The sequence below is a fragment of the Ammodytes marinus genome (assembly GCF_949987685.1).
Source record: "Ammodytes marinus genome assembly, chromosome: 18".
NCBI classification, from domain to species: domain Eukaryota; kingdom Metazoa; phylum Chordata; class Actinopteri; order Uranoscopiformes; family Ammodytidae; genus Ammodytes; species Ammodytes marinus.
Window position 1 is genome coordinate 24,556,909 of NC_137222.1, and position 27,804 is coordinate 24,584,712.

A 27,804-nucleotide genomic window follows, 5' to 3' on the forward strand; every position below is an offset into this window, starting at 1 on the left:
TTCAGGTGATCTTTTTTTCCAAGTCAGCAGTCAGAAATAAAGTAGGCCTATATAGTTAGAATAATTAAACGACTAAACTAGAATAATTTAATACCTGAGATGAGAATATATATAAAACCCATGAATAAATAAGATAATCCGATCTGTTCTACGCTTTTTGAGGGGGGGATTTATGGTGAACGAGCTTTACAAGTGTGTTTGTGTGGGAGAGTGTTCCTCTCTACTCACCGAGTATCTTTGACACACGGCTTGTTGCGTTGAGGGTGTTGCTAAGGAACCATAGTAAGGAACGTTAGATTATCCACACGGTGTCCAATCACTGTTGGAGAAACATATCACGTGCTTCAAACTGACCAGTTAGCGTGACGAATTTCAAGGTAGGTCGAGAGAGAGGCAGTTTACCTTGAAAGAGTTTTGTAGTGACACCATGGACCTATTATCAAGTACACGGAATACAAATATACAGAGACAATAATTGTTTAATGCTTAAGTCGGATGAGATGCTATGTTTCGCCCGGTTGCAATTTGTCATTATAAGAAAAAGGAGAAGAAGAAGTTAGCTGAAGTTTATTCAAGCTTCCACTCCAACACTGAACCTACTTCTTATTTTGGCTGCTAAACATAAACCAATGTACTGCTTATGAAATCTATTTTCCAGTCTCGACTGGTGTATTTTGGTCTCTCATATGGTAAGACTTGAATTTTTTTTGTCAATTACACAGAGGCCAGAAAGGCTGTTGTAAGCGTTAGCTAATAAGCTAAGGCTAATGTAGTACACTTTTGCTAAGCTACATTACCTTTTGACCTTTTGATCATTTCTTAAGACTAGTCTCGCAAAGCCAGACCAAAACTACAACAAGTAGTATGACTTAAGACAGACACACCCACCATCCTCATAGTACATGTGTTATGGAATCAAAGCGTTGGTTAGTTGTGTAGATTTGAGCATCCACTTGTAACTTTGTTATTGTGTAAGGGATTCGCTGATGATTGTAAGTAAATTCAATGAAAAGGAATAGGTTGAACGTGCAAAAGTTGCTTAAAGGGTGACAAATAGCCTTTATAATTCCCCACATTATTACATTCACTCCAGGTTGTGTCCATAACATTCCTGAGCATCCCTGTAAATTGTTGTAGGCTTAATATTTTTTTTTGCCACATAAATGTGTGAAAAGCTGTATATGATGTACTCAAATACATTTTTCTAATTTGTTAAAGTGTATGGATTTTTTTGTTTGAGCTCCAAGCCCCTTTTTCTATACGCTAGCCTAACATCTGAAGTCATTTCAAACCAACAGTGTAACTGATTGGAGACACTAATCCCTCATCCATTCACAGAGGAAAGCCATGAGAACTGGTTCCACTTCTCCTATCCATGTGCATGTGGACAACACTACGCCTGTCCATGTGCACGTCAAGAGCCAGAGGACCAGTCCAGCCAGGACACCTACGGTCAGAGAATGACTTCACTTCTATTATTAATACTATTTTAAAATTATTCTTATAGTTTTTTTTATTGAAGATTTACACCTTTTGAGTATATAACTATTTGATATTAATCTTATTTTCTGATACAAAAGTTTGAAAAACGTGTGAGTGTCATTCATGTTGTTGTGACACTGTTTTAAAGGGGAGGGCCAAGGCAGACAGAGGAACCCTCCATCCTACAGCCAAGGTTAAAACTCGGGGGCCTTGGATACCACCAGGAAAGGCCTCACGGGACCCTGCATATAAGTGGGAGGTAATGCATCATGAAGAGAGAGTAGGACTAAATACCATCTTAAAGCCTCTGGAAACCTGCTCTAGAACAGTAAGAAGAATCAACATGTGACATCAAAGTTGTGTGTCTCAATAATCTTTAAGAAAAATATGATTGAAATAAATGTTAATAAATATTATAAAACATCATTTTTCCTGTCTAGTCCCTTTTGACAGGACTGTTTGGGCATGGCCGTATCAAACAGTCTCTATGGCAACATTCATTCTTTTGCTAGAACGTTCGGGCAGAGAACAGCAGTGATTTGTTCAAAACACTTATTGCGTCACAAGAACCAGAGCATAGCCTGCCTCATCTAAACCCAATTTTTGTGAAGTGTATCAATCTCAAATGACAATATTTTTAATTTGGATTGATAAGTTTGTCTATAAGTCTTTTCAGATGCTTAACTAACTAACCAATGACTTTGTGGATTTGGGTTTACAGGGGCTTTAAGTCTTTAAAAAAAAATTCTGTCTCAGTATATTGTGAAAAGATTCATCCATTCTAAGATGTTGTGTTACTGAAAGAGTCCTTTGCACCCAGGGGCCTACGCACTGCCTTGAGATCAGCCCCCCACTCCACCCGCCAGAGCCAGCCCTTTCCCAGCATGCAATGCAGCTGGCTGACCTCACTTCAGAGGAAGAGGAAGGGCTGCACGGACGAATCAGCCAGTATGAGAGGAAGATTGACAGTTTACTGACTGAGGTCGGCTCTCTGAAGAATGAGGTCTGTTGAGGCCCTAAACACACATGACATTACATTATAAGCATCTTATTTGTCTTTTTTAAGAATTGAAATCTTAAGTCAAAGATTTCATGCGTCATTGCTTTTGTGTAAGCATAAGGTGACCTGCTCGACTCGAATCAGCCATTCTGTTCATTATAATTATTCAGTTTAGGACCTCAAAAGCAAATACACAACGTCTATTTTAGTTTCAATAGGGCACTTCACTGATGTAGTTGGATATCAGTTTACTTTTCATGAGAAGTAATGTAACGTCTTTATATGGTAATTATTGCCACACAATCACATCATTTTCTACGGAGCAAAGGAACACACCCCATATCATATGAGACGGCTGGATTTAAGCAATTCTCTGAGGGCGCACTCACACTAGGCCCAGTTGCCCTGTACCATGCCCAAGCACAATGAAGCAAGCAGGATCACCGTCTATCTATCATGCTCGTGTCGGCTCATTAGCACCTGTACTTTGGCCTGAGTACACCTCTCCAAAATGTGCCAGAGCTGAGGAAGTGTACCGTGCTTGAGTACTGAACGGACTGGAGCAATCACACTGGTCAAACCAACGGGTTTAGGGGGCAAACGTTCTTGGGCACGGTACAGATGGCCTAGTCGTGTGAATGCATCCGGAGATGTTAATACAACCGAAAAAAGTTGTGACCTTATGTAAAATGTGAATTAAAAACAGAATGTGATCATTTCCTAATCCCTTTCTACGTGTGTTCAATATAAAAACAGTACAAACACATAATAAGTATTCGTTTAAACTGATAAACGTTATTTTTTTTGGGAATTGGGGTTGTAGTATCCTTTAGAAATGACTAAGATAAGATTAGATATGTTTTATGTGTGTGTCAATGTGCCCATGTGTCCAGGTGGAGCTGCGTAAGAAGGAGCAGCTGTTGTCACGGCGGTCAGAGCAGCTGAGTGTGTCCCAGAGGCTGATCTCAGAGCAGGGGGACCAGCTGGCCCAAGTGTCCCAGGAGCTGGAAGAGACGGAGCGCGAGAACTCCCGGCTACGCCAATCCATGGACACGATGCTGGAGGAGGTGGACTACAACAGGCAAGTGCTAACACTCAACCTGGGCTGTGCTTCATGGAAGGCAGGGGGCAGGGACTTGTGTTTTCTCCTCTTGTGTTTTGTCATGGAGAACAGTGACCAGGCTATTGCAGTCAATGAGTCAGCCTGGGTAAACAGCTCAAAACCAATCCCTGCATTCCAATCCCCATACTTCCCTACTATTTAGTATGCCAGAAAAAGATTTAGGATATCCCAATACATGCACGTTAATTGTAATAGGCTGAAAATACATAAATGCCCCCCTAACTTCAATAGGGCGACTATGGCTCAGTTGGTAGAGCGGGTCGGCCGATGATCAAAGGGTTGGAGGTTCGATCCCCGCCCTGCCACCTGTGTCATAGTTGTTGTGTCCTTGGGCAAGACACTTCACCCACCTTGCCTCGTGTGAATGTCGATAGTTAGCCTGCTATCAGTGTATGAATGTGTGTGTGAATGGTAACGTGGGAAAGGAAAACAGGTCTCCCTTGCAAAAGAGTCTTCGGTCTCAATGGGATTTACCTGTATAAATAAAGGTTAAAAAAAAAAAAAAATAAAAAAAAAAATAGCAGATTGGAGTATTCGTCTTTATTCTTGACATTTCTCGACATAATGAAAAAATAAAATAATTATCAGATTTTTTTTCTCTATCACGTGGCCCTAATACTCTTCTGTACTTTAGTATGTAGTGTCGTGAAAAGAATTAGTATGTGATTTGGAACACAGGGAATGTTTGTGTGTGAGTGTGTGTGACTGTATTTATATTGTATTCTTTGTATTATTGACACATATTAATATCATTTTCATTTTCAGGTTCAAATTTCTAATTTGGGTTTCTACTTGAAACAGTTTTCATGGTGTAGTGTCCAAAAGAACCTTTATATTACAACACATGTTTTCAGAAAGTTGGTAAAAATAAGTGAGGGTGAGGGTTGTTTTTTCTCATACTTTAGGAGTCTAGTCACACCATATTAATGTTGCAAAACCACGTAAAAGTGCATTTTACATAATAGTGAGCTTAGTAGAAACCACGCTCTACTCGGTGGAAACGAGGCATTATGTGGTGGTAAGGTGAGGAGTGTGTATAAGGCCTGTGTTTACTGCTAGGACTTACATGGTCCTTGACTTATAGCAGGAATGTATATATGCAAATGAGAATGATTTAATAATCTTCTTTAACGCTGTCTTCTATTACATGATGTTATTCTGATGTGACACTCCCCTCTCAGTCCACTGCAGCTTCTTTCCACATATGTTTATAGACACACAATAACAACATTGACAATGTGGTCTGTGTATTGGATCATGTCTTTGTACATAGGGATATTACTATGCTAATGATAAGACAGTTGTGTTGACATGTGTCCTGGTCCTTGCAGGTTAGACAGAGACAGTATGCAGCAGGACAAAGAGGCTCTGCTCAGGCAGCTGATGGAGGCTGAGGTGGATGGAGCAGCAGCTGCAGAGCAAGTCTCTGTCCTGAGACAATCTGTGTGTAAACTGGGCAGTGCCAGTGGCAGTGTGAGTATCAACACACCACGTGAGACTTTGACACTCCTAACTTTTTTTTTTTTTCATGTATCTTATATGTTATGTTGTATTGTATCTTGTACAGCACTGGTCCACTGATGTTGTTTTTGAATGTGCTAGAGAAATCATTTTGACTTTGACTGACTTAATGTGACCGGCTCTAATGGTGCATTCCACACAACATTTTCGGACCCACACTAGAAAAATAAGACTGGAACGCCGCTTTAAAGTGGGAGTTCCTACTGGTAAACTTGGAGCATATCCATCTACACTTGTTCCTCCATGTATTCATGTATCTATGTATCCATGTTCACCTCACTGTCCCCCCTGCCCGTCTCACCACGATGGGGAGCAGCAGAGCCTTCAGCCGCTCTGCTCCCCTGCTCTGGAATGCACTACCCCCGACATCCGCAACACTGACTCCATATCACAGTTCAAATCAAAGCTTAAAACTCACCTTTTCAAATGTGCATACCCCTCCTGATTTTGTTTTCATAAATGGACACAATTGATGTTGATATGATATGTTGCAATGGACTTTGTAATTCCCACAACGTTCCTTGCTAAGCATGACTTTGTGTGTTTGCTGGTGCAGAGGCTGTCTGGCTCTGAGTCTTCAGTCCTGGCCCGGCAGAAGGAGCTGCTGCTTCACAAACTGGACACGTTTGAGGCCACCAACCGAACACTGCGCAGCCTGCTCAGAGAGCAACACGGATCCCAGGTACTGTGTGTGTGAGCCATCGCCAAAATACTGTCCAACGTCTTTTATTTCTTTATTTTTTATTATGATGATTATTTATACAAGTGTATATGTATACATGAATATTGGAATTGACACTTCTTATAAAACACATGTATATACTATATATATATATATATATATATATATATATATATATATATATATATATATATATATATATATATATATATATATATATATATATATATATATATATATATATATATATTTGTACCGTTTCTGAAGAATATATAAATGAATTAGAAACACTGTCTAACTCTACTAATACACCATGCAGTAAGTGTTTGTCAGTGTCAGTGTGTGATGATGGATTGTGTGTTGAGCAGATGGAGTTAAGCCGACTGTCGGAGCAGAAGGATGCGTTCCTCAAGAGACTGGCAGACACAGAGGCAGAAAATGCTGTGAGTAGAAAAGTATGGACGGGACTGATCCAATGCAATATCGGTATCAGGTCCCATATGGCTGCAGTTCACAGTTTACTGTGTCTTCTTTACATGTTCATGTCTGATACTTTCCCAGCTGTGTAGACAGTTTGCCATCCATAAAGAGCTGCTCTCTCTTTTCCCCTTCCAGCATCTAGTGGTGAGACTTCAGGAGAGAGACAGAGAGGTCAATGAGCTCTCCACACTGTTAGACAGTGAAAAGGTACTGTAAGCTCAGCAGTTGGTATGTGTGAGGCTTTTTTTATACAGTAAATACTGCTCTTGTCAACCTGTGGAGCTGTCTTACACAGGGCACAAACAAAGCAATACCTTTCAGAGGCATTACATCTTTTAGTCATGTAGGTCATATAGGAATGTGTGTTTTTTTTGGGGGGGGATTATAGGATAATGCAAAGAGCACGGTCGATTTGTCCAAGAGTCTGGAGTCAACACGAGCTCATTTACAAGGACAGCTCCGCAGCAAAGAGGCTGAGAACAACCGGCTCGCTGTGCAGATAAAGGTTTGTCATTTGTTTGTCCCTGTACAGGCCTGTGTGTGTGTGTGTGTGTGTGTGTGTGTGTGTGTGTGTGTGTGTGTGTGTGTGTGTGTGTGTGTGTGTGTGTGTGTGTGTGTGTGTGTGTGTGTGTGTGTGTGTGTGTGTGTGTGTGTGTGTGTGTGTGTGTGTGTGTGTGTGTGTGTGTGTGTGTGTGTGTGTGTATTGAGGGCAGGTTTCCAGAGCCTAAGTGATACTCTGTTGTTGAAATGGAAGCACAGCCAGTGGTAATCCTTTATCCTTCCCATTGGTTCAGAACCTGCAGCGAGCGGCCGACCAGCAGAGGGTGGAGATGGAGCACGTGTGTGAGCAGCTGGAGAGGCTAAAGCAGCAAGCTGGCTCCGACAGAGAGGCTCTGAAACGGGCCACACGGGCCCAGAAACACAGAGCTGAACGCAGTGAGGGCACAGCAGGACAGCTCAGCCTACAGCTCATGGACATGGTAGGACTAGCAGGGTTGAGTGAAGGACCCACAAGACACAGGCATGTTAAGCCTTGTTTCCACTGTCAAATGTTGGGAAGGGTACCAAAACAAGCAAACAGTACCACACCTATTTTTCTCCCCCTTTTGTTTGGGTACCAAGCATAGACTGTATATACCAAGCTGGTACCAAGCCTGCCCAAAGGGTCCCAAGAGGGTGGAGCTGCTGTCTGTTGATTGGTCAACCACTACAGGACAGCGACCCCTTCATTAAATGAATCAGCGTGCTACACAGTGTCCCACTGCTAGGATGTCACACTGACAATAGTTACGTAGCTCCTGCGGTCAGTGCCATACGACTGCTCTGGCTGCTGCTATCTACATCCAGCATATACCCCGCCTACCAAGTAAAGGTACTGTTAACAGTGGAAATGCACGCCTGTCCTTGGGGTACTGTTCTGTACCAAACCTTACCAAACCAAACTATACTGCTCAGTGGAAATTAGGCATTAGGCTCATATAATTACTGTTGACATCTTCACTTCAGTAATTTATGTCAATGTATTAGCTTAACAACCATTTTCTTCACACACACACACACACACACACACACACACACACACACACACACACACACACACACACACACACACACACACACACACACACACACACACACACACACACACACACACACACACACACACACACACACATCTTTTGCAGTGGTGTCTGTGTTCGTTGAACTGTGACACACAATGGTTTGAATGTGTTCAGGAGAAGCAGATGGGCGATGCACTGTCAGCAGCAGAGAGCTGGCAGAGTCGCCATGCACAGGAAGTCAAAGACAAGAGTAAACTGGAGCTGGAGCTGGAGCTGTTGAACAGGTAAGTGCCTCTCTGCTAGTAGCATGTAGCATTATGTTCATCATAGGAAATATCAACAGCTTAATAATGCCATGCAGGGGAGGGAGCTCTGGTGACATGGCTCACATATGGAAAATGAAATGATCCAATTAATCTTCATAAAACATTTTCAGTAACTTTTTGTGAGGTCTTTAAATGTGAAATTGGCAGCAGTAAGTCAGTTAGACCGATGTTTGTTCAAATTGTGCGCTGTCAAATGTACAGTTGGTAACAGTGTATAGTGGACTTCTGGAATTGTGGCATGTACCTTCCATCCCTCATGTATCTACCTTCTTTGCTCTTATTAGATGTGTGTTACTAGAGAGGAATCTTCAGGGTTTGTAATCTTTGTAAAACATTGCAAATGGTCTTACTTTTTTCTGTGAAGTTTGCTCACCAAAACACACTTAACTGGACAAACATCTTCCAACTTAAAGCATGAACTTTTGAACACTTTTTGTCACAATCAAAAATATCTCCTTACGATTCACTACCTGTCCCTACTGTGTGTGTGTGTGCGCGCGCGTTAAAAGTAATAATTAATACACAGCCTAGGCTCTGTAAACTGGTGTGCGAACAAATGATGGCACTTTAGGTAGCAGCATGTCCGTTTAAAGAGCCTAAATGTATTACATTTTTGATTTTGATTATTTTTTTGCCTCACTCTCCGGCTCAAGAAAAGGAAAGGAAACTGTTGATGTAACTGTGCGTGCATTTTTGATATAGAAATGTTCAAAGTCGCTCATCCAGGTTAGCTTATCTCAAACACTGGTAGTGAAGGGGAGCAGGTCAAAAGATAAACTTTACAACATCACTAAAACACTCCTGTGTGCTTGTTGGGATTTACCACGTTATGTTGCGCTCTATGTTTTTACACTTCATGTAATTCTAGAACAAAATACATACGTGACCGTCACAGGCACTTCCTGGTTTCTTTCCCGTATGTATTTGATATATGACATAACGTGGAAAAATATGGAGTGCAACATTACGTGGTGAACTAACAAGCACAAAAAATGCTGAAAAAATGTCTTGAGCCATAGAGTGAAGCAAAAAGCTAAACATTAAAAATTTTGAACTATTCCTTTAACGACTGGATTTTTTTTCAGAACACACACAGTACGGACAGGTAGCGGATCACAAGGAGGTATTCACTGATTTTGAAAAAAGTGATTTTGATAACAAGCATTGCCTAGAATCGCTGACCCCACCTTTAATTTTCTAATGAATTTTTTTTTTAAACTGGTCCAATTGTAAGGAGTGGTGAATGTGACTGTGACAGCTGTTGTGTATTGTGATGCAGCCGTATAGCAGAGCTGACAGAACAGCTGCAGGGCTCAGAGGAGAGAGGACGAGTGGAGAGAGAGTCCCTGTTAGATCGCCTGCATGCCCTCACCACAGAGGGCACTGCTGCCAAACTGGACAGCCAGTCCCTCAAGGTGGAGCACCACACACACACACACACACACACACACACACACACACACACACACACACACACACACACACACACAATGCTGGGATCACCTGTGTAAATACCTGCTAGGCTACATCACATAAAAGGCAAGGCAAGGCAATTTTATTTATATAGCACATTTCAGACACGGCCAATCAAGGTGCTTCACAGGGTCAAAATTAAAATACATCAAGCATAGAATACACTCATACAAAAAAAGAAACAAATTTAAAAACATGGATATAAATACAATAAAATAAATCAAACATTTGAAGAAATACGCGGATGAATATGTGAAAACGATTTTTTTTTTTTTTTTTTTTTTTGTATTTTTGATATTAACATTTCATATTAAGCAAATGTAAGTTATCATACAAAAAAAGGAACACAACGTTTTGGTCTAGAATAGTTAATAGCCTAATAATTGAATCAGATCATCTGGGAGATAATCCGAGGTTAACTGATCACGTCACGTTCACGTCCTAGCACAGTGTGTATTGAGTTTATTTAAAAACATTTGGAAATGGGGCTGCCCTCAGTTGCCCATGCACTGTGTATAGTCTATACTATAGACTCTATAGCCTATTTAGGCTTTCTTGTCTGTGGAAATAAAGATAGCTGGACAAGAGTTCTTCTGCTTTGTTCCTCTCACTGCATTTAAATGCATTCATTATATTACAGAAAAATATGTCTTGTTAAAGAAAAAGAGCATCAAGCCCAACCCAGAGGACCCTGCATAATATTTAATTTTAAATTAAATTGATATTTTTATGGAAAATCCATGTGTCTTTCTTCAATAGCTTCTAATGCATCCGACCCAGCGTCTCCAAATTATTTGTTCACACAAAATTCCTGAGATTTAGCCTCTTAATTTTCCTCTCAAAGTGCACCAGATTCATGCATTTCACTTTAAAAAGTAAAAAAATAATCTCACGGGGGGGGGGCATACCCCCGGACCCCCCTAGGAGAGTCTGGTTTTCCGCTGGCTACTATTTTCCTCCATCAGGACATTGGAGGCACTAGCGAAAAAACACTGGGTGTGAGAATGACATTTAACAATAGTCAATAATTTGGGCAAGTCTGTCTGCCTATCTTTTTCACTCCGCTGCACGCTCAGTCGGTACTATCCATGCTTAAAGGAAGATGGATTAAAACACTGGATTAAGATGTTCAAATGTATTTTAAAAAAGCAAAACAAAAACATACATAGATAAAAATGTTAAAATGTCTAAAAAAATTGTTTAAAACGCACAAATATGTTTAGAATGTGTTTTAAATATAATTAATTAAAATATCTTTCAAAACACACAGGATGTTAGATTTATTTTTCTTTTTTTGGGGGGGGGGGGGGGGCTCCGCTGAAATTTGTTCTCTGAGGGGGGGCTCACTCTCTCACACTTTGAAAACCCCTGCCCTAGATCATTTAGGGCTTTGTAAACCAACATCGGTATTTTGAAATCAATTCTTTGTTTGACAGGAAGCCAGTGTAAAGACTTCCGAACTGGGGTGATGTGATCCACGTTTTTGGTCCTAGTGAGGACTCGAGCAGCTGCGTTTTGAATTAGCTGAAGCTGTCTGATTGATTTTTTAGGAAGGCCTGCAAAGACACTTTTACAGTAGTCAGGTCTACTAAAAATAAATGCATGGACAAGTCCTGCTGAGACATTAGCCCTTTAATTATTGATATATGTTTAAGGTGGTAGTAGGCTGACTTAGTAATTGATTTAATGTGTTTTTTTAAATTCAAGTTTGAATCTATGACTACTCCAAGATTTCTAGCTTGGTGTGTGCTTTCTAACATAACAGATTTAAGCTCTGCACTGACTTTTAATTGTTCATCCCTGGCACCAAAGACAATTACTTCAGTTTTGTCGTTGTTTAATTGAAGAAAGTTTTGGCACAATGCACTTACTTAGTGCTTGAATCGGACTACAGTCTCCTGGTGATATGGTTATATACATTTGTGTGTCGTCTGCATAATTATGATAACATAATTTGTTCTTGTTCATAATCTGAGCTAGCGGTAGCATGTAATATGTTAAACAGAAGAGGCCCAAGAATGGAACCTTGGGGAACCCCACATTCAATATTTGTTCGCTTGGATGTGAAATTGCCTATTGACACATAGTAGTCTCTTTCCTTTAAGTAGGATTCAAACCAGTTTAGCACAGTTCCAGAAAGGCCAACCCAGTTTGCAAGTCGATCTAGTAAAAGGGGAAGGCTTGGCCGCTAACACACAGGTTACCTAGCTTGTTAAAAAAAAGGTAAGTTTTTACTGTCACTAAAATATTACTATATTATAAGGCGAGACGCTGCAGGTGAATAGGGTAACATTTTTAACTTGAAATCTCATGAAATCATGAAACCTTGCCAGTTGATTACTGACACTAAAACAATATTCTATATATCAGTGATTCTTGAGAAGTGGGACAAAACAGGGTGCAATGTTGAAAAAATACAAACCCTATGTTTCGGCAAATTAAATTACGTGTATGTATCCATATACTAAGCTACTGAGCTATTCTTTGATACAACCTCCCAGCTTTTGTGTTTTTTACTGTCATTGGCCTATCACCACCGTCAGATGTCAACTCCGTCAGATTTCCTGTCTGACGGTGTTGGTGTATTTAACGTTTCTTAAACATAACAAATGGAATTTATCTAGTAGCCATTTGGTTTTTCTGTTGATGATAGGTGCTAGTATGAACTACTTCAGGAAAATAAAATGATCAAAAAATGTCAAATAACTTCTTCAGAAATTGTAAGTCGATGTTGACGTATCATGGTTGTGACTCAGGACTTTCAAGATTCGGAATGTAAAATATTCTAGAACTACAACACTTATCAGTGTTGAAAATTAAAAAAAAAATGGGAAAAAATATTGATCTTTCATAATGTTATTGCAGTTTAAAGGTCAACATACACAAATTTCCACTAACATATCCAGTGTAACTTTTTTTTTTCAAACATTATGCAAAAAGTAATAATGCCCCAAAATCAATTTTCTCACCTATAATTCAGATGGGTAAGCCGGTGATACTAATATTAATCAAAGTAAAAAAAAAAATTGGATTATTGAATTTTATTTTTCAAAAAAGCGGTTGGTGGTATATGATCAAAACTGGCATCTAAAGGGTTAATTTTTAATAGTCATTTTTTAAACCATAACATATATTGAACAACAACCCCTTCATGAAGAAAATGAAAAAAAAATGGGAAAAAATATTGATCTTTCATAATGTTATTGCAGTTTAAAGGTCAACATACACAAATTTTCACTAACATACTCAGTGTAACTTTTTTTTATCAAGGCATAAGGGTTAATCTACATGTTGGACCTTTGATTTATACTAGTATTTTTATAGAGGGGAGTGACATGCAGAGAACGACCGCGGGCTTCCCCCCCGGGCCGGGCCCGGGGGGGAAGCCCTACCAACTGAGCTAAGGGCGCCCCCAGATTTATACTAGTATATTAAGACATGTTATGGAAGCAAAATAGCCCAAAATCTCAAAATTGACCGGTGCTTGAAAAAAACAATGTTTCTGCCCCTGCAGTGTGTCACCTTCCGTGCATGTTTACTTGATGAACATAGTGATGAAAGAGACCTCTCTCCCCCACCCCCTTGAAACATTTCCCCCTATAGCAAACACTGCCTTCCTATCCCCCATTCTAATTAACTTACACTGACCTGTATTACATCAGGAGAGGATGTACTGTCCTGCTAATGTAATAACTGGTGACACATCATCTGAAACTGTGTGTGTGTCTCTTGTCAGGCTACAGCGTCTGCAGTGGAGGAGAAGCTGGCCTTATCTCAGTCAGAGCTCCAACAGGTCAAAGCTTCCATCAAGCAATATGAAAGCCTGCTGGACAGCTATAAGATCCAGGTATGTCAAGCATTCTGTCCCATTGGGAACTATGGGGGAGGGGGGGGTGAATAGTCCACTATTAGACCATTCCATGGAAGGAGCCCAATTTGACTGCCAAATCTCACAGTCAAATAGTGAGAAAAAAAGGTGGTTATGAAACAAGGATCATTACATACTGTTTTACTTGGGGGTGCTGAATGTCTTGATCTGATATGCAATTGCTTGGTTTCTCCCAATAAATCATGATGCATACATTGCCTAATGTGGTATAAATATCAGCCTTTTATAGCCTGCTTTTGATAAGAATTAAAAAAATAGCTAACAAAGTCAAGTATACAAACTGTAATTTGCTGTATTAACCTCTTTGTCTTCAGTGGTAATAAAATGGAAGCCAAAGATACAAATGAGAATATAGATCAATGAGCAGGAAAATAAAACCAAACATGATTTGACAACTGGTCAACTATAGACAAAATATGAACAATAGGATTCGACAATGTCATTTCTTTATCACACTATATCGCAATATGCATTGTATGGCAATGTGTCGTGATGCGCGTGGTATGGTGAAGTCCTTGCAGATACACAGCCCCTAGTCTTAAACCCCAGTTTCTTTTTAGCAATGTATTTTTTTTATATATATATTTTTTGGCATTTTTCATGCTTTATTGACAGTGCGAAGAGACAGAGGTGAAATGGGGCAGAGAGGGGAGTGACATGCAGAGAACGACGGGTTAGTTAGTGAGTTAATTTTAACTAAACTAACTTTTACCTTGGTTAGTCAGTTCTGTTTGTTCTGTTTCGTCCTGTTTATGTTGTTTTTTAATCTTGTTTAATTGTATTTTCTTTTAACATTGATGTCAGGGGACTACAGATGAAAAATAGCCTTTTGGCTAATTCTGGCATTTGAACCCATGTATGATCATGTGTTTTATTCATTTGCACTGTCCCCTTCTTAAATAAACTGAATTGAATTGAACTATCTGATGTCTTAAATAACGCGGGCCAGGTTGTAAAGACGCGTGCGGAGGCGGATGAGTACAGCTGTCGTCTGGTGGAGGCAGAGCGCCAGGCCCAGGCTGTGAGGAGGGATCTGGAGCAGGAGGTGGAGGACGTACGCACAGAGCTGCTGGGGAAACTCACTCACCTGGAGCCTCTCCCCGCAGCCCTACGCCAGGCTGAAGCCACACTGCAGGAGGCCCAGGACAGGGAGCGCTGCCTGGACAGACGCAGCAAGGAGCTCAGCACCACCCTCACCGAGCTACGCATGAAGGTTAACAACTGTACTATATGCATCGCAAAATAATGATTTAAACAAGTGTTCGTTTGGGAAATGAATCAGATACGACCACACTGACTTTGAGAAAAAACTAAAATGTTTTGTGGTATTAAAAGTAGCACTAAAAAACAACCTGGTATGTTATTTTAAAATGTTCAACAAACCTATTATTGAGGTGACTTTTTTGCCGTTTAGTTTTTTTTCATTTTGTATTTCCTCTATATATTATTTTATTTTTAAACAGACCCATATAGTTATTTCATTTGAAGCGTCAAACAAATAGTTGACAGAACATTAATCTTGCTAGAATCAAGAAGTCAGACCACACACATGCAATTAGTTTTAGCAGTGGCTCTACATAGACAATAAATACATGGATATAACAAAGGACGTGTTGTGTTGTGTCAGGTGGAGACCCAGGGAAGCCAAATGGATCTCGTCAGAAAGAAGAACAAGGTGCTGCTGGAGGAGAACAGACAACTTCAGCAGCGAACCGAGACTTTGGAAAGGTTGGTACACAACGGCTTTGGTGCTTTGTCTACACCCAGGTTTTCAAAATGAAAGACAAAGTTCAGACAACTGTGTGCGTGTCCCTAGCCTGGTCCCACCAGACCATCGTACTTCATTTCATTTGTACAGAAGGTCTGGAATCGCTCAATTGACAGACGTAAACTCACTTGAAGGCGGGTGTCTGTTGAAGTTTAAAACTATTGGATCTGCCAACCAGTCGCACAGCGTTGTATATTATGCGCCGGCTTCTGCAACTGAAACTGGCTCATGTCATTGTTCTCAGCCACTCCCTCTGTTCGCTGATTGGTCATGTAAAAATGTATCCTGAGAATATACCGCAGACCCAGACTGACTACTGAAGGGGAATGGAATTTGAGCGGAAGTAGGTAGGAGGGCGGTGCCAGGCTATGTGTCCCCTTCTATTTGGGGGACAATTACACTCCAAGGTTTGGAACTACTGCTCCCAGAATCTTAAATGCAATGTAATTGAAATGTACCTCCCCCAGTCTAGCTAGTCTAGATCTTCATTGTGGTTGTGTCTCTCCCTGTGTGTGTGATCTTGTAGAAAGCTGGAGGAGGCAGGCAGTCAGAACAGTGACCTGCTGTCCGTCATCACCAAACGGGACGAAAGCATCCACAGCAACCAGCTGCGCCTGGAGGAGAACACCAGGGAATGTGCCCTACTGAGCAGACAGCTAGAGGAGGCTCTGGATGATGCTCGCCAACAGGTGGGGCAACAGCTGTTTAACACTGATTATACAAAGTGTGTGTGATTTAAAATAAAAATCGCAGGGTCAGCCATAGTGGAGCAGTTTGGGGTTAAGTGCCTTGCAAGACACAATGGTAGAGATGGTGGGCACCGTTCATGCAATACCAGCAACCACTAGTTTTACACCCTCCTGTCCGGTGCCCGGGATCCAACCAGAGACCTCATGGTTACTGGGAGGAACCAGAGACCTCATGGTTACTGGGAGGAACCAGAGACCTCATGTTACTGGGAGGAACCAGAGACCTCATGGTTACTTGGAGGAACCAGAGACCTCATGGTTACTGGGAGGAGGAACCAGAGACCTCATGGTTACTGGGAGGAGGAACCAGAGACCTCATGGTTACTGGGTGGAACCAGAGACCTCATGGTTACTGGGAGGAGGAACCAGAGACCTCATGGTTACTGGGAGGAGGAACCAGAGACCTCATGGTTACTGGGTGGAACCAGAGACCTCATGGTTACTGGGTGGAACCAGAGACCTCATGGTTACTGGGAGGAGGAACCAGAGACCTCATGGTTACTGGGAGGACCCTCTGTCCTCTAGGACATCCTACCACCGCTGACTTCTTACCAAACCGTTCCGTACCAAAGTGAACTGCTCAGTGGGAATGAGGCACATTTCTCCCACTGTTGCTCATTAATTAAGTCCAACGTGTCCCATTTCTCTCCAGATGTCAGAGACAAGAGAACGTGCTGCCACCAAAGAACGCTCCATCCAGTCCAAGATACTGGACCTAGAGACCCAACTCAGCAGGACTACCTCAGAGACCAACCAACTGCAACGCAGCAAAGAAGAGGTAAAGACCTACGATAGATAGATAGATAGATAGATAGATAGATAGATAGATAGATAGATAGATAGATAGATAGATAGATAGATAGATAGATAGATAGATAGATAGATAGATAGATAGATAGATAGATAGATAGATACAATAACTTGGAAACACAAGAAAAATAATAATATTAAATAAATAAGATAATAATTTAGGTGAAAACTTCCTGTGTCAGCGATATGTGAACAGGTGTGTGTGTTTGTGCCTGTCAGATGGAGCGGCGCTACCAGAGCCGATTTCAGGACGTGAAGGATCGCCTGGAGCAGTCAGACAGCACCAACCGCAGTCTGCAGAACTACGTCCAGTTCCTCAAAGCCTCCTACGCCAACGTGTTTGGAGACGTAGCTCTGAGCAGCTCACTGCGCGCCCATTCACCTATATGAGGTGTATTACTGTACGTGCACACATCCCTAAACAGTACTGTAGTAGGGCTTTTACAGTGTAAGACTGTTTTTGTGTCAATATCTATGTATAACTGAATTGATAGAAAATAGAACATGTCATTTTATTTCAAAATCCTAAAAAGAGATTCTATGCGATTTTAAAAGTCTCCTTTGATACTCCTAGTGGTAGTATCAAAAGGCAACCTTGAGAGACAGTGAAACTCTACCCATTCCACTAGTCCACCCAATGGATTTGACCCAGAGAAACTGATATTTAGGACAAGAACCAGAATAGTTTGACCCATTGTCAAATCACATGTTAGCTGTACCCAGAGGGGCTCTAAATAGATGAAAGGAAGGCGTTTGATTTTGAAAAACTAGATCACATCTTCAACTTAATCCATGTGTAAATGCTGGATACAATACCAAATGCGTTTCCTACACATTGTAATACCTTTAACCAATTCATTATGAGTTGAGACAAAATTCAGAGACGAGCGCTTCACAAACTTCTCGAGCGTAAAGCAAACAATCCCTGCGTTCCAAATCACATACTTTTTCTTTTTACTACACTACATGCTTAAGTACATAAGAGTTTAAGGGCCACAGGAGGGGTAACAAATCACATAAGGAAGATTTATTTTTCATTATGTCGAGAAATGTCAAGTATAAAGACGAATACTCCAAAATGCTATTGGAGTTAGTGGGGCATTTATGTATTTTCAGCATACTACAATTGACGTGCATGTATTGGGACATCATAAATCTTTTTCTTGCATACTAAATAGTATGGAAGTATGGGGATTGGAACGCAGGGAATGACATGGGTGATAAACATTGCAATTTGCGGAAATGTGCAAAAAATTCAAAAAATTCCAGACCAAACATCAACAGATACTACGCTTGAATACTGTCACTTGTATTTACAGTATTTACAAAAGCTACAGTTTTTTTTAAACAGAGTGTTTTAAAGACGCCTTGTGGCTTTTCACATTGAATGTTTTCTTCTAAAAAAAGTATGGTAATCCAAGTTTTTAATATATATTTCTTGTTATCTTTTCAGGCCAAAAGCATCTAGTTTTACTTTATCAGGCTTATGCACTATATTTGAATATCCACCTCAGCCAGTCATGACGAAGGGTAATGTTCTTTGTTACCAGAATGAACAGACTACACTTCTTATTTGTACCGCTGTATTCTAAAACAATATATACATTTATTTTTACATTCATACGTCTACCCAAGCCGTCCATGATGCATTATGTGCTTAAATGTATCTGCGCTCATTGATTGTATGGAGCTGAAAACATTGGTGCTATGGCTGTGCTTTGGATTACAGTGTGTGTGTGTCAAAACTGTTATTTTTTGGTTTAGCAGTTCCTAATGTTTTTAGTGTGTATTTAATAACTGAATAAATTCTATCCACAAATGATAACTTTGAAAGCATCAATTAAACAACTTCAGTGTTATTTCAACCTAGTCTTTCTGAACATTGATGGTTCTTGTCTTTTTGTCAGCTCTTATTTTCTCAACTGAAAGCTGTATAGTGTAGCAAAGATGATACAACCAAGACTAGACTTACAATAAGTGTGTTAGTATGTGGGCCTGTCGTCAATTGTCATACAAATGAGTCAATTACATGAAATAGGCATGGAAGATGAGTTGTAATGTTAACCACTCACCTTAAACTCCTCACTACTATACTACTACTGCATATGCAGAATAGAAATATGATCAGATTTGTAAATGTGTATTTTCTGTTAACCATTAGCCTAGGTCAGTTAAAAATGAACACAAACATAGTCCTGTCTGCTTAGTCCTTGTGCTAGTCAGCTGATAGAGAGGCTGCTGAATGAGTTCTCACAGACAGACACCACTGATGGTTAGGTCATGGAAGGGCTGACATGCTTTTTATTCACAATTAAAGACAGACTTTGCAGCTCCATGTTAATTACTGATAGGCATTGAAGATCAGTTTACTGGAACAGCTGCACTGCAATAAAGCAGTCAGCCAGGAAGGAAGAACAACACCCAGCCTTGCATCGTCATGTACAGTGTTGCCACAATTACTATAAAAAAGTAATCCGATTACTGATTACTAGTTACTCCTTAAAATAGTAACTTGTTACTTTACTGATTACTGTCGCCTACTAATATCATTATGCTTTACCACCAATGTGCAAACAAGTCATTTTGTCCTGCTGTATCGACGATTTGTCTTACTAATACTGGGAGGAAAAAAAGTTATTTCTCAATATTTTAGAAATATCAGAGTGCGGCAATCCGTGTAGAAATAACGGTGGCATGTAGCATGTAACCCATTTAATGTGAAGGTTTCGGGTACTTCCGGTATGTGTCGGCTCTTTCCGTGCAGCTGCAGAAAATTACGTCACGTTGGGATAAAAAAAAAACAAAAAAAACAGCCATCCCAGGGCAGCCTCTCATCCTTCGTCGGTCGATCCGCCTGCACAGTTACCACTTCACAAGCTCTTTCGGAAACAGACTGAGGTATGTAAAATGCCTTTATGATTATTGAGTTGTCCGTTTTAAAACAGATATATTGCGCAGTGTAGAACGAGCTTTCCTAGTTTCCCGATTCTGATATTTCAATGAGTATAATATCCTGCCGTGAATTCGCTAGTTGGGAGGCTAACGTTAGCTAGCTGCAAGCTTTGCTTTTGTCAATGATATTTACAGTACTGAAAGCAAATGAACGGTGGGCCAAAAGCTTGTCTGTTTGCCTTTAACGCTGTCTGAGAGCTGGATATAATCTAACTGTTCACAATAGCCACCCTACTTTATGATTTAGCATCGACGCCCATCATTCATGGACGCATTATAAGCGTTGCATTCAAATATAAATGGTCGACCTAGACGTTCATAATAAGTATTTACATGTACGTGTGTTTACGTCACCTAACTAACATCTGTTCCGTCTCGAAAGTAACGTTGAATGTGCGTTTTTAGTTCAAATGTTCACGATAATAATAACCTCGACTTTCTAGGTTTGTTGCGAGCTGCTAGCTTGTCCGCTACTTTGCAATGTATGCTACACATTTGCACACACACACACCACATCATATATGCGCTCTTCTTATTTATTTTTTGAAAACGGCTCCCACGCAGTTTGCACAGCATTAGGCCTATATGTGTTTGAAATCAATGAATCAAATGCAAAGAATGCCAAGGTTATGTAGATGGTTACAGTAGCCTGTGTCGGCCATGTCCGAGAGGGAGCCGCCCAGTTGAATACCTTTGGACATATGGCCCCAGCTGTCGGTCCTCTTATTACCCTGCATTTTTCTGTCATGGTAAATAATTCACACGTTCTCTGCTGTTTGTACGGAAGAGTGTTGGGGCCACAGGGAAGAAAAAATGTTTTGAAGATGGCTATTCCCCACCACACGAATCATGTGTCACTCAGTTGTGGCCGTTGTTTTTTTTCAATAGTTAGTGTTGCATGTTTTCCAAGGCTATGAACTAACATACCCTGGTCATTACATTAGAGCATGACGAAATCCAGTTTTCATAAAGATAGTGTAGGCCTGCTGCTATATGTACTTTGCATAACTACTTCCGTGAACAATGAAATCAGCTGAACGTGAAGGCGCTATCTCACACCGTCTCGACAAGTGACTTTGTCGGGGTGGTGCCAAGTTCTTCACATACCAAACTGTCCCTCCACTTATGAGGCTATTGCAGTATGCAGCCTACAAGATGGCTAAGATGTCAATTATATGGAGTACCAAAGTAACTACTGTCTGAGAATCACATATAGTTCACCATGAACACTAAGCTAATGCTAGGGTTCCAAGGATTTGAATAGCCTATGTTAAATGTCCTTTAATTAGGCTATCTTAAGAGTAGCTACCCCCTAACACAGAGTGGTATCAGTAGCTTGTAGATTAATTCATACCACACAACACATTCAACCTCTGTGTGTGTGTGTGTGTGTGTGTGTGTGTGTGTGTGTGTGTGTGTGTGTGTGTGTGTGTGTGTGTGTGTGTGTGTGTGTGTGTGTGTGTGTGTGTGTGTGTGTGTGTGTGTGTGTGTGTGTGTGTGTGTGTGTGTGTGTGTGTGTGTGTGTGTGTGTGTGTGTGTGTGTGCTCTCAACATTTTACCACTGTTCACTTACAATTTGAAATATTCATGTTGCATGTTTTTTGTAGGCCTGATGTGCGATGGCCTCAGTGAATGCTTTTTTACGCAGCTCTTCCATTTGAGAGAGCGAGTGCTTTTGTTAGTCGACTGTTATACTCGTATACACTGTCAGAAGAATATTGGCCTGAGCAGAACCAAATGACAAATGTCATTCATTTGATAAGACGACATCTTTATTGTTGCATATATTGCTTGGCTAGTTGATGTAAACTCCTGGATGATGAAGGTTTTTGACCCATAGATTCCTCAGACCCTCAGACTGGTAGTGAGTGCTTTGGCAAGACAGGCAGCCTATTGCTTTTGTCCTACGCAGTATAAAGTAGGCACTGAAAAATTGCAGCAAAATGGGACAGCTCCTTAAGCTGTATACCGCCTCAAATACACAGCATTCTCAGAGGAGTTATACGCTGATTCATATTACTGGGGTTTAATTCTAATCGTGAGTTAACAAGTACATGTCATATGTGTATTGTTTTCCCTGCTATAACTGACACACAGCCATGAGCCTCTTTTCCTCTTCTTCAAAGGAACACCTTTTAAGTATGCACAATGCAAATTAGTCCTATCCCAACATTCACTACAATCCAATACATATTTCAAAAATGCTGTTAGGCCATTCAAGGAGAGGTGGCTCAGTTGTTTCTTCATGGTCAGCTCAGCAGCCATTTGTTAGTGTTATTGATAACTGATCAGCATGTTGTGAAGACATACTTTATGGACTATACGTGATGTCCTGTGCTACAGTGAATAAGGAAACATACATATTTCCCTTCTCAACCCCGTACATCCTAATTGTACCTCGTTCCAAATAGAAAGTAGGCCTCTCTGTCTCTAGGGCTGTCTGTGAGGTCACAACCTGCTAACATGAACTACTTTACAGACATTTGACACGTATGGAAGACTCACCCTCCGTTCCGAATCTCCAACTCTTTATTTTTTCTATTCTACACATACTACATCTGACGATAAAATAATGTAGTTAGTATGCAGTATGCCACAATTGGGACATACTTTTACTTATTTATGTCATCATAACATCGCGCCTTGATCTTGCCTCTTGCTTTTATATCCGTTGCATCCCCGTTTGTTTTCATATGGAGGCTCCGGCGTCGATGTGACGTCACTTCAGGTTCGCACTGGATTATGGGTCAGAATCACCCAAATAGGATGCTGTTTTCAACACTAAAAATCTTGACTGGATTTAATAGACATCCGGGTCTTTCTAACCATCCTAAATCTGGCCACAAGAATCGGGACATCCTAAATCTTTTTTCTTCCATACTAAATAGTAGAAAGTATGCGATTCGGAACGCAGGGTCCGGTTGCTTCTATCTGAAATGTACAGTGTAACATTCTTCATTGCATTGACCGCTGGAACTTAAAAAGGACATTTGAGGCTAATGCTTCCTGAACAATCATCCTGCTTGACTATACTTACTGCTATCTGCTGCTTTATTCATTTCTTATTTTTATTTTTTTCTTGCCTCCAGAACTTTATTATTCACAGGGAAAACACATTAGCATTGACAAAAAGGGGGGTATACAATTGCCATTTTATATCAATATATTATAAGGCATTGTAGATATTGTATTTGAGAGGAGATTGAATGTGTGTGTGGGTGGGTGTCCGTGGTGATGTTTTGCTGAGTAAAGGCTTGAGGCAGGGCGGGGGTGGGGGGTATATGAGGTAGAGAGACGCATTGGGGCTGGGCTCCATCTTTGGCTGGCTCTTGTTTCTATACAGCGGAGTCATTCACTGCAGGTGCAATGCGTCTGTGTGCTGCTGCGTAGTCACTGAACATTTTTGCTTCTTCATCAGACAGTTAAAGGACTGTATTCTACTAAAGAGGTGAGCTCCTTGCTGCACTATGCCATTGATGTAGTACCCTTCTGATATAAGATAGAAGAATACTTGAGGACCCGGAGTGGAGAAATCCCATGTGTGTATGCTTTTTGCTTTTTGCAGTGGTTGTCTTTTCTTATTTTCATCCTGCATGTCAAACTATCAACTCATGATATGTCAGTATGAAAACAATGCAGTGTTTTTATAGTTTCATTTGAATGTCAGGAGGATTTGGTAAGTTGCTTGTTGTGCATGCGTTTGTCTGTGTTGTGTTAGGGTGGCCTTGGTTTAACACAGAGCCAGGACTCGCCCGGCTTATCAGTCAATAACTATATTGTTGTCATACATCCAGTGTGGAATGAATAGATATTAGTTGATTTGACTGTGTGTCTTTTATTTAATGTCATATTCTTTTCCATGGAGATAACGTGTGCTCTGTTACCGGTAAACAGAGTAGACTGAGGTATCGACGCAGTCCTTCAGAAAACACACAAGCCCAAAAAGTTGGGACCGTTATATAAACGTAATAATGCAATGGACAGTTCTTAACAGGATTTTTAGTAGTTTCTTAGTTTTTTAGTAGTTTCATCTTCCCTTAGTTGTTTTCTTTGTTTTATGCAGGCCAATAATTTCACCCCTCTAAAGCAGAGTGACATCTTTTTTCCAAAACCACAGTATGTCTTCTGACATGGTTGTTTAAGAAATAAGAAGTTATTCACTGCATCAGTTAGGGTTGAATAACTTGTCGCAATCTGAAACATATTAATCACTGCAGTGTTTGACCGATGGAGGGCTCTTGCCTATTTGCTTAGTACAATCCTGGTGGCAACTTTAAAAGTTTTTTTACTGGGAGTTTTTTCTCAGCCGAGCTAAGGGTGTAAGGGCAGGGTGTCGTACTGTATGGAATGTAAAGCCCACTGAGGCAAATGTCTATTTGTGATATTGGGCTATACAAATAAAACTGATTTGATTTGACTTTTTTTTTTGTCCGGCAGTGTGTACGTCGAAAAGGATTAGGAAATAATCACATTCTGTTTTTATTCACATTTTACATAACATCCCCACTTTTTCAGAATTGGGGTTTTAGATATGTTTAATTGCATGCTTCTTTATGCCTGCTGGTTGTAAGCCTGTTGGACTAGAAGCTATAGTTGAACTGATTGGAAGAGGAGCTGTTGTCTTTCCGCAGTCAATATTAATAGATTGATATTGCCATGGTTACTGCTGCCCGCTTTAATATGTGTTGTTTTATTCAGTCTTTTGCTATAGATTCTAATCTAATTCAATATCTTTTGTTTTTACAAATTTGCTTAAGTTTTGCCAACTAACTAAAGTTGCTTCAAATTCCACCTATTGATTGTCAGTTTTAGTGAATTGTGTGCGTGACATATTGGGCTGTATTGACTCATGAGAATTCTAATAGTTGTGTTGGATAAACTCAGTGTTTCCCCCAGCGCTTTATAGTTAAGGCGGCCGCCTTAGCAAAACCGGCCCCCCGCCTTGACTACTGACCGACCAAAAAAAAAAAAAAATTAAATCTTTATTTTTTTTATTTTTAGTGCTGCACAATTAATGTACTAGCAAGCGCGATGTGTGATTTTTCATGGTCAGAAATGCGCGAAAGGCCGTGATTTGCGGTAAATAAATGTGCACATATGTCTCCAAGCGTTTCTCTCTGCTCAGACTATCAGCTGCTCTGTGTCGGGGGCTCTGCGCGCGCGACCGTCCCGCGCTGCGCGCGACTACGGCATGTACGCGGGAAACGAGCAGCAGCAAACCGACATTTAACCTGTGGCGATAATAAACGCAGTGCGGTTCTATGGGGATATTTAGCTGAACAGAAAGAAGTGCTCTGCAAAGCTAGACTAGTTTAAAACTCCACATCACCGTGGCAACACAACTTATCGGCTCATACAGCACAGAGAAAAGTCTGATACATGCATGAGAGTGATGGCCCAGGCACCTTTCAGTAAGTTTACAGAAGTGCACACTGTAACTGTCTTTGAAATGCCTTTAGTCATTTTAAGGGGAAAACACTTTGTATTATTTCAATTCATTCCACATAAATACTTTCCCTGCATTCCAATCCCCATACCTCCCTACTATTTAGTATGCCAGAAAAAGATTTAGGATGTTAGATTTCTCGACATAATGAATAAAAAAAAATCTTCCTTATGTGATTTGTCCCCCCTCCTGTGGCCCTAAAACTCTTCTGTACTTTAGTATGTAGTGTAGTAAAAAGAAAAAGTCTGTCCTGAAACGCAGGGTTTAATTCTGGCTGAACATGCCGTAAAGTAAAACAAAGCCAATGGTGGTTAGACAGCTCCAGGTTTTTTAAATTGCATTTGCGGAAAGGGAAACGTTCTATGGTTCCTCCTCTCTGCTCTGTCCCAGAGTAGAAGGAAATGGGCTTGGCTAGTGTGTAGTGAGACTCTCCCATTTCCTGTACATTCCACTAGCTTCCATGGTCCCAGGATGGCGTCAGTGTGTGAGCCCTGTTAGAACAGATGGGTCACTATGGTTACTGCTGGGAGTTGTTTAGTGACATCATCCCACTCTCTCTTGTAAACGTCTGGTGAAAACAGAGGATGGAGGGAAAGTCAATTCAACCCATGGATCTACTGGAAACACACCCTGCGTTCCAATCCCCATACTTCCATACTATTTAGTATGCCAGAAAAAGATTTTGGATGTCCCAATACATGCAAGTCAATTGTAGTATGCTGAAAATACATAAATGCCCCACTAACTCCCAATAGAATTTTGAAGTATTCGTCTTTATTCTTGACATTATGAAAAAAAAAATCTTCCTTTCCTCTCCTGTGGCCCTAAAACTCTTCTGTACTTTAGTATGTAGTGTAGTAAAAAGAAAGAGTATGTGATTTGGAACACAGGGATGCTGTCTGCTCTAAGAGAGTGTCAAGAATGCTTCATATCAACAGCAATGCCCATTGATGTGAAAATCACTTTTTTGTCAAACTCCAGTGAATATCTCCTCATGATCCCCGGTACATGTCAGTACTGCGTGTGTGCTGAATACCGTAGCTAAATGCTGTTTACAGAGTCCAGGCTGTGTATTAATAACACCGTTTTCTTTTTAGCGCACACATATTACGGACAGTTAGTTGTTCACAAACCTCTACACCCCTGAGGCGTGACTGGATCAGTGTAACAGTTGTTTGTGTGTGTGTGTGCATAGTATGTTGTATGGGTTGGGAGGATATGTGTTTCTACCAGGAATGATGCATTCACCTTGGTACAGGCTTTTTGATTAATAATCCAGGCAATGTTCACAGCCGTTTTAATGTGCCTAATAATAGCTATAGTCCGGCCTCCATCCTCCTACACACGTATGTGTGTTATCTGCTGGCAGAGCAAGCTTCCTCTCAGCACTTAGAAGCAGCATGCAATCACACAGTATCCAAACATATGTCTCTTTATGAGCAGTGGCTCTTTGAGAATCGTTTCAATTGGATTCACCTGGTTTTAAAGTGATATGATCTTTGCTTGGTGCTGAAGGCTAGTGACTGGGCTTCCCTGCACAACTTCAAACAGAGAAAGTCTTTTGCACTGCTGATTCTGTGCCTGTCATAGTGGACTATTGGACTCTGGTAGGGTGAGGACTTTGAGAGTCACATGCAGGTGGCATATTTTCAGAGTTGCCACTCAGCATTTCCTTATGCCCATAAGTGTGTTAGATGGAGTAGAGGTTGTATGACTGCAGCCATTATTGGGATGGAAGCTGAGAGTAGTGCTGGCTGATACAGTGTGTGTGGGTGTTTGAACGCCCCCTCAGTGAGGTGAGGAGAGGGAGAGCTGTTATCTACTGACACAAGATGGAGGGGAGCGCTATCAGCAGTAGCAGGGCTGTATGTAGGCGCGTCACAGAGCTGTCGGTAACCACGCTCTAACGTTAGCCTTGTTTTTCACATGGATTCGGTTTAGGTCTTTTTAAGTTCCATTGTGATTATTATCAGATCTTGGATTGAACCCGATCTCTTCTATTTGGCCCTCTGGTTCCCTTGGCTCCGAAGGTACTAACAAGTAAGTCCTCTTATAAGAATGGTGATCTTCACATTGAGCTGATAGGATGTCACTCGCATGATGCTTGTAAACAATTTGCTGTGTCATTGTCTTTTCCATACCGTCGCTCATGGCCAGAGACGGCATCGAGTGTCTTGTGAATGTGTGACTCAAAAGTCAGTTAGGGTTTGAACAGACCCTATGGGAAGTGTAACGCTAACTTTGGTGTACCATAACACTTGTGAGACCAAAAAAGCAAGTCCATTGTCAAGTCAACGTTTAACACTGCTCTACCACGCAGAGGACACCGCATTTTAAATTCAAACAAAAATGGATGTGTTCCATATTTCAGTTTTTTTTTAAGGAGATTAGAAAAAAAAGAAACACATGGATGTGAAATAACTTAGAACGTGATTTTAGAAATGGTAGGGATTGTGCTGCTGGACTCTCCCGGCAGTATCATTCTGAAAGCCCAGTGCTCTCTATAGCTCATTGATGTTTGCTCTGTAAACAGATAAAAGG

At 40.8% G+C, this 27,804-nt stretch overlaps 2 protein-coding genes across 4 annotated transcripts in view; both read left to right on the forward strand.

The window, feature by feature from the left end:
- The first annotated feature begins 469 nt into the window (after positions 1 to 469).
- On the forward strand, positions 470 to 18,594 carry odf2a (outer dense fiber of sperm tails 2a). Its single transcript, XM_080047325.1, has 19 exons — positions 470 to 689; positions 1,339 to 1,452; positions 1,631 to 1,741; positions 2,303 to 2,485; positions 3,376 to 3,563; positions 4,937 to 5,078; positions 5,683 to 5,808; positions 6,177 to 6,251; positions 6,424 to 6,495; positions 6,677 to 6,793; positions 7,083 to 7,268; positions 8,025 to 8,134; positions 9,456 to 9,591; positions 13,386 to 13,496; positions 14,488 to 14,751; positions 15,166 to 15,266; positions 15,833 to 15,995; positions 16,708 to 16,833; positions 17,085 to 18,594. The coding sequence occupies exons 1-19, from the start codon at positions 687 to 689 to the stop codon at positions 17,253 to 17,255; spliced, it is 2,499 nt and encodes an 832-aa protein (XP_079903451.1). The 5' UTR covers positions 470 to 686; the 3' UTR covers positions 17,256 to 18,594.
- Positions 18,595 to 19,683: 1,089 nt separating this feature from the next.
- Positions 19,684 to 27,804, forward strand: part of sptan1 (spectrin alpha, non-erythrocytic 1) — a 64,517-nt gene continuing 56,396 nt past the window's right edge. For all 3 annotated transcript variants that reach the window (XM_080046707.1, XM_080046708.1, XM_080046709.1), the window contains exon 1: positions 19,684 to 19,763. The gene's annotated coding sequence lies outside the window, so the exon portion shown is untranslated. The remainder of the gene's footprint in view (positions 19,764 to 27,804) is intronic.

Coding starts and splice junctions, on each gene's coding strand:
- odf2a (XM_080047325.1), top strand. Junction 1,453..1,630: donor GTCCAGCCAGGACACCTACG/GTCAGAGAATGA, acceptor ACTGTTTTAAAG/GGGAGGGCCAAGGCAGACAG. Junction 13,497..14,487: donor TGGACAGCTATAAGATCCAG/GTATGTCAAGCA, acceptor AACGCGGGCCAG/GTTGTAAAGACGCGTGCGGA.